The 12573-nt window shown below is 44.1% G+C and overlaps 1 protein-coding gene across 8 annotated transcripts in view; it reads left to right on the top strand.

The window, feature by feature from the left end:
* The window catches only part of FHOD3 (formin homology 2 domain containing 3), a 485089-nt gene that overhangs the window by 196240 nt on the left and 276276 nt on the right, over nt 1-12573 (top strand). For all 8 annotated transcript variants that reach the window (XM_070050270.1, XM_017344116.3, XM_017344114.3 and 5 more), the window contains exon 4: nt 7263-7330. In XM_070050270.1, coding sequence (XP_069906371.1) covers nt 7263-7330 — 68 coding nt within the window. The remainder of the gene's footprint in view (nt 1-7262; nt 7331-12573) is intronic.

Here is a 12573-nt window from a genome sequence, read left to right as displayed (position 1 = left end):
GGCTGAAGCCAGGAGCCTAGAACTCAATCCAGGTCTCCTACCTGGGTGGCAGAAACCCAGATACTTGAACCATTACCTGCTGCCTCCCAAGGTGTGGATTAGTAGGAAGCTGGAGTGGGGAATAGAGCCAAGACTTGAATCTAGGCTCTGTGATTTTGGCCTCAGGCCTCTTAACTGCTAAGCCAAACACGTGCTCCTAATATTCTTACAGTCAGTGGTTTTTATGGGCAAAAACACACTGTTCTAGATGTATCTTCTCTCTCTCATGTCCCTTTTCAGTGTTAATTCTGGTTGCTCCCTTCCACATTCTTTCATGGTTGTGAATTGGTTCTGATGGTCTCGGTGATGACTGCTGTCCTTGTCCTTTGTGTTCCTCATGCTCTTGGCTGTGCACAAATCAGGGTCTTTGTGTTTTTCCATGCTGATGCTTGTGGGCCACACAGGTTTCTCCAGAACAAAGCTGGAAATGGTCTCCAGTGGCCTTTAATGTTTGCTCTCGACTTCCTTGTTAAGATAAGCAAGTTTAGGGAATAATGCATCTATTAGAAGAACATAGTTTATTTTAAAGGTTAAGAAACATGGAGAGGAACGATGGGCAGGGCAGCTACCAAGACCTAACAAATAAATGTTCCGATTCCACCTCCTTATCCCCACCAAGTGTAGGCTCCTAATTACCCTGCACTCAGAGGCCAGCACTACGCAGCTGATTGCATGTGGGGGCAGATTTAATTTGGGAGGCAGTGGGAGAATAAATGCCTAGGTTCCTTCAGTCACTTAGCAGCCAAACCCAGGCTGTGCTTGATGTATAACTGATGTATAATCAGCATTCCCTCTGCTCCCCCAGCGTCTCCCCAGCTGCTGGAGTGGGTACCGCCTCTTCCATGGGCCTTCTGTGGCTGGAGCTGGGCACCCCTCAGGGCTGTGCTGGGGGGACCTTCTTTGTAGAACTCATAACTAATAGTCCCGAACCTTCAAGAGCAAGCCTTTAGGATTCAAGCCCCATGTTTCTGCTTTGAGTGTTATTGTTAGGACTTTGTGTGTGTGTGTTCTCCAGAAAGGGAACCAGGTGACATTCTTGGTTACTTGGGCATCTTTTTTTTCTAGCAGAATTGGGTGGCAGGAGTGCTCTCTGCCCTTGCATTCTGCCTCTGCTGGCCCAGGCGCATAACCACAGTGGGTCAATGGGATGGGGAGAGTTGCTGTGAGTTCATGGCTAAGATGTGTGCACGTGAAGCCTCTGCAGCTGCCCTCCTGATGGCTTAGGGTGGGCACAGCCCCGCCTCCTGCTCTGCATGCTTAATTTCTTTTGCACTGCTTGACTTTCAGGCAGTGGGCACACTTGGAGTGCCTAGCTTTGGCATTTGGGAGCCACTGGGGCAGTACACACAGTATACTGGATGTATTTGAAAGGTCAGAGGCCCTGTGGACATGGCTCCGTTAATCACAAGCAGAAGTGTGCACCAGGATCTGCACACAAAAGGGCACAGGTGCGCAGTACACACGAGATCCACACAGTCTAGTCTGCAGTATGGAGAACCAGGTTGTAGAGCTAGGGAGGGCCAAGACGAGGAAGCCTTGCACACGTGCATGTCCCTCAGGGCTGAGAGTCCTGTCTGAATCTGTGTGAGCAGGCTGCTTCTCGGGAAGAAATGGTGAGCATAGAGATGGAAAGGGACCCAAGAGCAGCATCATGCACACCCTTAGGAAGCGGGCAGGCTTGGAGCTGTTCCTGTGAACTCCAGTCGCAGCTGAACAGGATGCCTGCACAGGCCATGGTGAGGCTGACTGCATGGTGGAGCCTGGATGCAGCCCAAATGGAATGCCTGGGTTCTTGAGGCCACTTCCCGTGGCGGTGTTAGCTCCACTGTAAGTGTCATCCCAGACTGCGGCCAGGGCTGCTGCTCTTTTGGCCCGCAGGCCTGCCACACACTATGTTAAAAGGCTCTCAGGTGTTGCTGGATTGGGCTTGCTGTCTGGCACAGTGAAATGCCAGCAGGATTCTCTTCTCTCAGCAGGAATTTTACCTCTTGTAAAATGACAAATTATAATTTACAAATGTCCTTGGTCCCTAATCCTTCCTAAGCCTCAGGGTAGACTCTGGTGGCTCCTAGAATGTATGTCAAGAATCCATAGAACGGGACCAATGGTATTGCACAGTGATGGCACTGGCATCCCGAATGTGCACCGGTTGAGCCCTGGCTACTCCACTTCTGATCCAACTCTCTGCTAATGTGCTTGGGAAAGCAGTGGAAGATGGCCCAAATGCTTGGACCCCTGAATGCACATGGGAGACTTGGAAGATGCTCCTGGTTTTGGATCAGCCCAGCTCTGGCTGTTGTGGCCTTTTGGGGGAGTGAACCAGTAGATGGAAGATCTTCTCTGTCTCTCTCTCTGTAATTCTGCCTTTCAAATAAGTAAATAGATAGATAAACATTTTTAAAAAGTAAAATCTGCAGAACAAGTCAGTTGTGCATTGATGCTTTCTGGTATCACTGTGTTTTAAAAAATAGATGACATCTTTGAGTTTGAATTAGCAGTCTGCATTTGTTTTACAACATGGTATTTGTTCCTTATAGAGAGAGGATGTTACTGAATTGTGTTTCCGAAGATCAGTGCTCTTGAATCCTGTTACTTTGCACGAGTGTTTGTTTATTTTCATTCCAACCATTATGGGGATGACTTCAGTTTTGCTCTCATCTGATACTACAAAGGCCAAGGCGTGACATTCCTTTCAATGTTGATTGCACAGAACAAATGAAAGGGTTGCAGCACGTTGGGGAAGAGTATCTTTGTCCACAGAAATGGAAGTTGCTGCCAGTCACTGTATGTAGGATGAAAATGCTATAATTTAGCAGATGCCACGTGGTAAGATTTCCAATCTGGATTTTGCCTCCTGCTTTACAGTATGTGGAATTAAAAAATAAGTTATTGAAGCCAAAATATATAATATTATTACATAGGATTAGCTGTTCTTTTAAGCTTTGGTATTAAAAAATGAAACCACATTAAAATATGTGGATATCTCTGGGAAGTCTGGTGAAAATTCTCTTGCACAAAAGAATGAATTATTTTACTGAGCTTAGTTTGGAATAGACAATTATTTAAACAAATAATTAAAGTTTTTTTTTTGAAAATTAACTACAATTGGAATGGAACATAGTCTTCTAATAGAAATTATAGTTTGTTCTAATTAAATGACCCTTGGCAAAAAAAAGAGAAGGGGAGAGATTTTTGGCACCACTTAGATATCTTTGCTATTTGTAGAAAGATGTTTCTTTTCAAAGAGTGCAAGGCAGCTTCACAGCCTCCCTGACATTTTCTTGTGCCACTGAGGAAGGAGTCTGTTGGGATATCCTACAGTACATATATATCAACTAAAAGAAATTGGCAGATTGTTTAAAAAATGGGATCAGTGGTATTTGTTAGAAACTCTGCATAGAAAGGGTAAAAATAGAAGGATGAAAAAGATCACGCATGCTCTAACCAACAGTGGCCATGTGAAGATCAGAGAAGTGGACTTGAACAGACTATTCCCAGGGATGACGGGAGTGATGACACATGATGAAAGGTCACGTGCACCACAAAGCCGTGGCAGTTGCAGACGTGAGTTCACCCACAGCAGAACTTTAGCACCCCTAAGAACTCCCAGAGCTGGAAGGAGAAATACAGATAAGCTCTCTGCCAGTTGGAGACTTTAGTGCTCTTTTTACACTATTCTATAGGACAAGCACATGAAAAATCAGTGAGAGCATAGAAGACCTGAACAACATACGCAACTTGACCTAGTGGATGTTCCTAGAACATACTACCTAGTAATGGCAGAACATATGGTTTTTTAAGAGAACATGAGACATTGGTGAAGATAAATTACTCATAGAATAAGCCTCAATAGATCTAAAATAATTTTCATGACATGATTAAGTAAATTTTCTGAGCATAAACAAAGTGGAAATTAGTAACTGAATGTTACCTGGAACATTTCCAAATATTTGGAACTCAAAGAATATACTTTTAATAAACCATGGATTTAAAGAGTGACAGGGTTAAGTTGTTCCCTTTTGAAATGAAGGAAATATTCAACATGAATAAAATTTTGAATGAAAAATATCAACATTTATGGGACACAAGGGAGAGCTTGGAGAGAAATTGATAAAATTAAATACTAATGTTGGGAAAGAAGAAAGGTTTCAAAGCAATTATTTTTTTCTTTGAAACACTAGAAAGAACAGAAAAATAAACCAAATAAAGCAAACAGAAGAAAATAATCAATGAAATAGAAATGATAAAAGCAATAAAATAGTGAAATCAACAGCTGATTCTTTGAAAAGATCAATGAATGGATAACTGCTAGCCAGACTATTCATGTAAAAAGGAAAAAGACACAAGTTAGCAAAGTCAGGAATAAGAGGAGGATGCTATGATCAGTAACAGAATAACAGAGTATTAGGAATAACTTTATACCAATTCAGTTAACAACTTAACTGGACAAATTTTTTGGAAGACACAAATTACCAAAGTTCACTCAAGAAGTACCTAATCAAAATAGTCTGTCTTAATTGAAGAAGTTAACTTTATAGTCGAAAACTTGCCAGCAAAGAGAACTCCAGGTCCAGGTGGCTTCACTGAAGAACTGTACCAGTTAAGGAATAAATATTAAGTCTACACCAGCTGATTCTGAAAGCAGAAGGAATACTCACAAATTATGAGGTATTACCTCAATATCAACATCATTGCAAGAAAAGAAAACTATAGGTCAATATTTTTCACGTACACAGATGCAAAAGCCCTCAACAAAATATTAGCCTTTCTCAGCTAATTTTCCCCCATGACTACTTAGTTCCTATTTTTAAAAACAGGTTCTTTGACTATAACGCCAAGATGAGAACACAGCCAATCACGATCATCGTTCAAATGATTCAGAAGTCACAAGAGCTCACTGGTGACTAAAGGAGACTAATTACGATGTTTTGATACCACTTACAGTGTATTTCTGCAGTCATCTAGTGATAATTCAGTGAGAAAGTCCAGTGCAAGCCTTGTTGTCTTATTAAGAGGTACCTGGAGTTGACTGTCTTCTACCAATGTTCAGCCTGGATGAGATAAATCTGGCCCACTTCAGGGTCCCGTTCTTTGGTCTGATGGCTTTGCTGTTACTTGTTGGAAGTGGCACTCGCAAAAGTCTGATTCAAGGAGTCCCAGATGTTAGCTGTGAATGCTGGAGGGAGTGTTCACCTGGAGACTGCTGGGCTTCCACTCCAGCAACGAATAGGGGCCTGGAGCACAGCTGCAGAGGATTTGGACTTCATTGTTTCAAGGAAAAAATTATTTATTGACTTGAAAGACACTGGGATGGGATGGAGGGGAAGGAGCAGAGATCTTCTCTCTGCTGGCTTATTTCCTCAATGCCCACAGCAGCTGGGAGTCAGCCAGGCTGAAGCCAGAAGTTGGGAACTCAATCCAGGTTTCTCAAGTGGGCTGCAGAGACCCAACTCGAGTTGTCACCTGTCTCCCAGGAGAACGGATAAGCTAGAATTGGGAGTGGAACCAGGGCTTTTACCCAGGCACTCCCATATGGGGTGTGGGCATCCCAAGTAACATCTTACCAGTGTGCCAAATGTCCACCCTGGATCTCATTCTGAGTGTTGTGGTGTTATCACATTGTCACCTCCCTCAGCCTTTCTGGTCTTTACTGGAGGATAAGGTAGGGGTGTGTGTGTGTGTGTGTGTGTGTGGCCTTTAAAGTAGCTACTGCCATGTGCCTGCTGAGCCCTCTACGCTGTATCCTTTAAAATCTGAGATAGACGTCTGTCCACTTCCTGTGCCACTGTGTAAAGTGGGCATCATTCTCATAAGCGGCTTTCTGTAAACACTTCTAGATCCAAGTTTGTGCCACTCAACTCAGTCGCAGGAAAGTGTGGCTCTGCCCTGTACAGCAGCCCCCTACCTCCAGGCTGGAATTGAAGCTGGAGGTATTCTGCTGTTAGCACAACCTTGCTTTGAACTCTTATCTAGTAATTCAAATGATTTGTATTCTATGCCATTGAATGGTTTAAAGGAACTGTTTTCAATCTGGTGTTACTGGTTCCCATTATACAGATGGAAAATCTAAGGCATAGGGAGGAAAAGTATTTTTTCCCAAGGTCGTAGGGTGCGTAGGGGGTGACACCAGGTGGGGAAATGCACGTTGTGTGCTTCCTTAGCCTTTGCTCAGATTCCCTGCTTGGCTGCTGTGCCTCCAGTTCCTAGCACAGAGCCCAGCAGGTGCTCAGTACATCTGCATTGCATGGCTTCTGTTGGGGAGCTTTGGGATATGATGTTAGGGATGCAGTCCTGTGCACCTGAGTCAGGACTGAGTGTGGCTTCTGGGAAGCTGAGCAGAATCCATGCCCCCAGGCGTTCTGCATACTGAGAAGACCTGGATTTCAGCCCCATCTGTGCGTCTTCAGCACCTGGAGGCACCATGCCTTTGGCCGACTACTCACGGTGGCCCACGTGTCTGCCGCCTCTGCTGCATGACCTCTGCAAGACAGGTCCTGTGTCCAACCCTCTCCCTCCTCCAGGCTTGGCCTCCCCAGTGCTTGTGAAATGTGACCAACTGAACAGCAGGGTTCTAGGAGTCAGCACGTCTTGAGCCAAAGAGTTCAAGGCAGGGCTCCTCTATCTGCCTTGTTCAGGGATAAGACCATCCTTAAGATGACTGGGAACCAAGTCGGGACAGAGCAGACACTGGCCTCCTGCTGGAGGAGGCCATCATGCAACCAGAGGGAGCCGGTCGGTTCACAGAGCCACCATGCTGCCCAGGGAACCTGGGCCCACAGGAGTTCTCTGAGTGGGAAGGGAGGTGCCTCAGGCATTCTATCCCAGGTTCAGATAGTATGGGGGTGCAGAGCTGCAAGACAAGGGTGAAGAGAGGTGCCAGGATGAATTCTGTTTTGACAGGGCTGATTTCCTGGGTGCCATTCATTGCCTGTCAGGTGGAACTAGTCTGCAAACTGGAAAGTTGAGCCTGTAACATCCAGATTCTGGCTGAGCGTGGAAACCTGGTCTTTGCACAGCCCACACAGTCCTTTCTGTGCCTCCTGTGACAGACTGGACGCAGGGATAAAGTGTTGTCTGCACTGTTGGAGTGGAGGGCTGAGTCTTCAATGAGACAGATTAGCTGAAGCTGCCCCTGGTGGAAGTTCTGTTCTTGTTCACCCCCTTACTATGTTTGCACCACTCCTTGAGTCAGTGAAATTAACTTGTTGTGTTCTTTATTTCAGAGAAACTATACAACTCCAGTGGACGAGATCTGAGAAGGGCCCTTTTCTCCTTGAAGCAGATATTTCAGGTAAAAAGGGGGGAAAGTACTTCTTAGGTCCTGCTTTTGCATTGCTGTGGAGTTAGATACAAACAACTTATTTCGGTGTTTATTATAAAAGTGGGTCTCTGCAGATGATAAGTGCAGATTAGATCAGAGTATCAGCTGAGAGTGTTTTACCATATCAAACATAAAAAGTCAAGAAAACTATCAAATCATAACATTTTTCCATATTTAAGTTTTAAGAGAAGTCTACCATACATACAGTGAAAGACCTGTGCTCACTTCCTGGGGACAGCCAACTGCTTCTCACCCCACTCCTAGGTCCCTCTGCTGATTGTCCAGTTGGACGTTCGTCACGCATACACATGTTTCTGTCCCAGTGATAAAAACTTACCCACAATATGCGGTATTCTTTTACATGAACCGCATGTGTGTGTATTTATAGCCATGTTGCATGGCTCCTACTTTAGCTTACGTATTCAGAATGCAGTGGGATGAAGGCAGGCGTGACTAAGGTGCCTCTGGTTGAGTATTACGTTGTATGAACAAAGCACAAGTTATTTTGTCCACTCTTCTGTTGGCAGGCAGTTTAGTTCGTTTCCGGTGTTTTGCTGTTAACAAACCGTGCTGCTGTGGGAGTGCCTTCTCAAGCACGTGTGCAATTCTTGCCCTTGGTTTCATCTTACTCCCCCTCCGTAGCCTGCCTTCCATCCCTGCTGGGAGGAAGTCGGCGGCTTAGAATTGACGGTTGGGACATGTGTGCACATGGGCTCCAAGACGACCACTGTTGGGAGACTCAGAGGGCTGGGTCAGGAGCTGGTGTCTTGTCTAGGTTCCTCATTCCTTCCTGGTAGCATTTTGGACTTGGTTGTTTCTTCAAAGATTATCTTTGTCAGTGCTAGTTCTAGACAGAGTGGGTGGGCTTTACACCTGTCCAAAAGGGTACAGACAGGGAAGCCACAAATCCACTCACTTGCACATCCTTGTCCTATTCTTCCTTAAACTTGTGCAGTCCCACTATCTTTTTTCTGGAGCTGAGTCCCTTCTACATGTGAACGTTTCTGGGGACGAGTCTTCTCTGCCCTCCTGGAAGCCTGGGTTTCACCATGGGGCTGCATGGTGCCTTCATTCCATACATCTGAGTAGTGCCTTGGGGGCTAGCGACCTGTCTGGATTCAGGCCTGTCCTTCCCTGGAAAATGGCACCAGGTGTCCCTGGCACTGCCTGCTTTGGGTTCTCCCAACTCAGTCCTTTCTTAGCTTCCCACCAGAGGGAGTTGAGGAAATCATTCTCTTACTGATTCCATGGTGCCTTCTGTGTTACATCTGAATTTCTCAGTTTGACACTGAAGCCCCTTGTGATCTGGCCTACGCTGCTCACCTCTCTGTTGTATTTCCAAGAACCATCCGTGCCCTCTGTTCTGAAACATATGCCTTCTGTCCCGGGATGTGTTATCACCCCACAACCGTTGTTCATGTCTATTTTTCTCCTGGCACCTCCTCCTGCTGGGCATTTTCTCCCTAGATGATCCCTTGCCCTGGTGAGGATCCCTCCAAATACCTTTGAGGTACTCTGCTGACTGCTAGAACAGAGCTGGAGATCCTGTATGATGCTTGTGTGAGTCCAGTAGTCTGGAAGCTTCCTCGATTTCATCTCTAGGTCTTGGGAGCCTAGCATAATGTTAAACATTGCATGAACAGACTGGGTGAGATGAATTATCTTTGAGCAGATGCCTACATCTTAGTTTTTGCTTCCGCTAATTCAGTAAATGCTGTGCTAAGTATGCGTCCTAAAACTCTACTTCCAATGTCTCCATCTGATCTTCCTGTTACTTAGAGGAGCAAAACAGAGCGTTTTCACCTTCCTTTACTTCCTCCTTTCAAACTCAAATGCCCTACTGCAGTTGGCCCAGGCTAGTGCAGTGCCACCAGAGGACCATGCTCCTGCCACTCCTCACCCTGCTCGTTCAGTTGTCAGCCTGCCTCTTGACTGCACTGTTGAGCTTTGATTTCCTGGACATTTGGTTGAGTATCCAGTTGGTGGCAGAGCTGCACAGAAGGAGCTATTCCAAGTGATTTTAAAACACTTTAATTTATTCAACTTTAGTAAGATATACTCTAAGGAAAAAACTATGAATAAAAAATACACTGTTAATAGTAACTGCATTGGGTGGTGCTAGGTAGTATTGGTATAACTATTCTGAGACTGGGTGGGTGTGGGTGTATGTGTGTGTGAGAGATATTCTGTCATTGTTAGAGTTATTAAGAATTAGAATTGTTAAGTTGAAAGCTGTATTTTGAACTTAATTGAAAATATCAGAATGAATCCATGACATATATTGTTAAGTAAGCAAATAGGCATATTTCTAGCTCTGTTTATTTAAAAGAACTAGAAGCAATAATTTATTAGCAAGAAACAATGATTGTGGCATAAAATGCCAAAAGGAGAGAGGTGACTGATTGAAAGCCTGGAGCTGGAAATGTAGTAGAACATACAGAGAGTAAAGAAGATATCAGGCCGGCGCCGCGGCTCACTAGGCTAATCCTCCGCCTTGCGGCGCCGGCACACCAGGTTCTAGTCCCAGTCGGGGCGCCGGATTCTGTCCCCGTTGCCCCTCTTCCAGGCCAGCTCTCTGCTGTGGCCCGGGAGTGCAGTGGAGGATGGCCCAAGTGCTTGGGCCCTGCACCCCATGGGAGACCAGGAGAAGCACCTGGCTCCTGGCTTCGGATCAGCGCGGTGCGCCGGCTGCAGAACGCTGGCCGCAGCGGCCATCGGAGGGTGAACCAACGGCAAAGGAAGACCTTTCTCTCTGTCTCTGTCTCTCTCACTGTCCACTCTGCCTGTCAAAAAAAGATAAAAAAAAAAGAAGATATCAAATACTGCTAGAATTACTGCCAAGAGAACTCCCTAACAACTGAAGGGTCTCCTCTTGCCTGGCCAAAGATGAAGCAGTAAGCACCAATAAAGGTAATTGGACTGAAATACATCAAGTAAATGTAAATTGATATAATGATACTAAAAGCCAGCAATGGATTGCAAAATCAATAGGCAGATGATGCTAGTGAATTAGCTCCAACTGTGAAAATGGATAAAGTTCTGGCATCTCACATTTACCATGCCTTTTCACATATGAACTTTAGGATAGTCAGAGTTGCTCAGGGGAAATCTTATTTGTAAAGATATTTTAGCTCATAAGTAGAAGGGAATAAAATAATATCACCGTTTTGCAGCCCCTGTTGTGCTGATGGATCTATGTGCTGGGTGTCAAGAGCTGATGATGTGATGGAGATGAGGTACAACCAGACATGGAAATATAGACACTGCTGATACTATGGACAGTCCAACAGAAGCAGCCCTGCATGCGATAACCAGTTCATAAGTGATCAAGGACAGGGCACATATTAAGATATATGTATATGTATAATATATATTTGTGTGTGTGTATATGTGTGTGTGTGTCTGTGTGTGTGTGTGTGTGTGTGTGTATATATATAGTATAGAATTGTAACCAACAGCCTCCTGACTAGGCTACTCCACAGAATCAAAGATTTGTTTCTTCAGCACATAAATTGCAAGGGAAACTGATGGAGATGGAGGAAACCGTGAATGAAAAGATCTTGAAGAACCCTACTAATTACCAAGGATGGATCTTGTTTGGATCTAATACAAACCATACAAAATAGTATTTATGAGACAGTTGGAAATTTGGTCACTGACTGGACACTTTGATATTTTAAAAATATTTTTTGTTATGAGTACATATTTTAAGAGTTCTTGTATTTTGGAGATACTTATGGAAATTTAGTATTTATGGAGATTTAGCACTTGTGGATATTTAACCCATAAATATTCTGTGCTCAGTATAATTCTGGATACTGGAATATTTCTGGAATCCATGATGCAGTATCTGGGATTTGCTTCAAATCAGTGTGGCAGGGGAGAGGGCAGGATGCTAAATGAAACATCCTTTTTCCTAGCTAATGAATACCTGCAGTTCGGTAGATGATTCTGTTGCTGTTTGAATGTGCTTAAAATTTTGCAAATTGAAAAAGTTGCAAAAGAACGTAAAATGTTTGGACCCTTGTTGCATATCCCTTCGACCAAGTACTACAACAAGTAGGGTATGTTTTCAGAATTCACAGGCTCATCTTTTCTATTTATTCATGAAACAGATATTGTTGAGCAGTCTCTTCAGCCCTGTTAGGTGAGGAAGAAGAGGCTTGTACCAGAGGTTGATGATTCGCTTGGATGGTCACACACACATGCACAAAACAGAACTCAACCAAAGGAGAGCAGCACATGGGGGATTCGCTGGATTACCAAGGCAGAGAGGGGTCTGAGGCTGGCCACTTCCCATGCCCCTAGGTCTGCATCTCCATCTTGTGTGTTTTCTGGAGATGCTTTTGGGAAATTAGACTATCATGGCCGAAAACACACTGCCATTGGTTATCTGGGTAGAGTTGAGCACTGCTTGACTAATAGACATTAAAAAAAAAAATGATCACAGGTTAATGCATAGCTATTATAGAAAAGTCTGAAATGCAGCAATAACCACTTATCAGTTAGTGCTAACATTTCATTTTATTCTGCTCTGAAACCAAAAATGTTTTTAAAGTCATTTATTAATGCCTGCATATTTTAGAATATGTCTTTAAAATCCAGTCTGTCGCCAATTTGGAAGATATTCTACTCATTTATTATCCATAAATTTCTCTTTCTTGAGTGCCTTATCTACATATGCACATAAATTTTAGTTAAGGTTCTGAATTATTTTTATAAACAGTGTCTCGCCTGTCCAGTGTTTTTTGGAGGGCCTGTGCCAGCCAGTCAATTCTCTGGTATATTAATATTAGTGATTAGCTTGAGTGGTTTCTCGAGAGCTTGTTCTCACTTTTTCACCATGAAGTCATGTGTGAATCTAGCTTTAGTTAAAGTAATAAACATTTGTTACATGCTTGGAAAAACTTTCTGACTAGACATGAGCTCATCTAAATGTTCACTGTTCACATGTGCGGGTGGAAAAGGATATGGATGGAGAGAGAATTATTTTTTATTTCCTTTATCCGTATGAGTGTAAAGTAATTTTCCAAAAACTCATGATATTGTCCCATTTTCTTTCTTCCAAAGCCATGATTATCTTAAAGTCTGAGTTAACACAGCTGTCTTTCATTACTTTCAGGGCGCAAGCATTGCTCACGCCTCCCCCCCCCCCCACCTCCCAGCCTTCTCTGACCCTTCAGGGGGCTTGCCTGGTTCAAAAGGAGCCAGTG

Source organism: Oryctolagus cuniculus, chromosome 10, assembly GCF_964237555.1.
Source record: "Oryctolagus cuniculus chromosome 10, mOryCun1.1, whole genome shotgun sequence".
Taxonomy (NCBI): domain Eukaryota; kingdom Metazoa; phylum Chordata; class Mammalia; order Lagomorpha; family Leporidae; genus Oryctolagus; species Oryctolagus cuniculus.
This window is presented reverse-complemented; position numbering and strand designations above follow the sequence as displayed.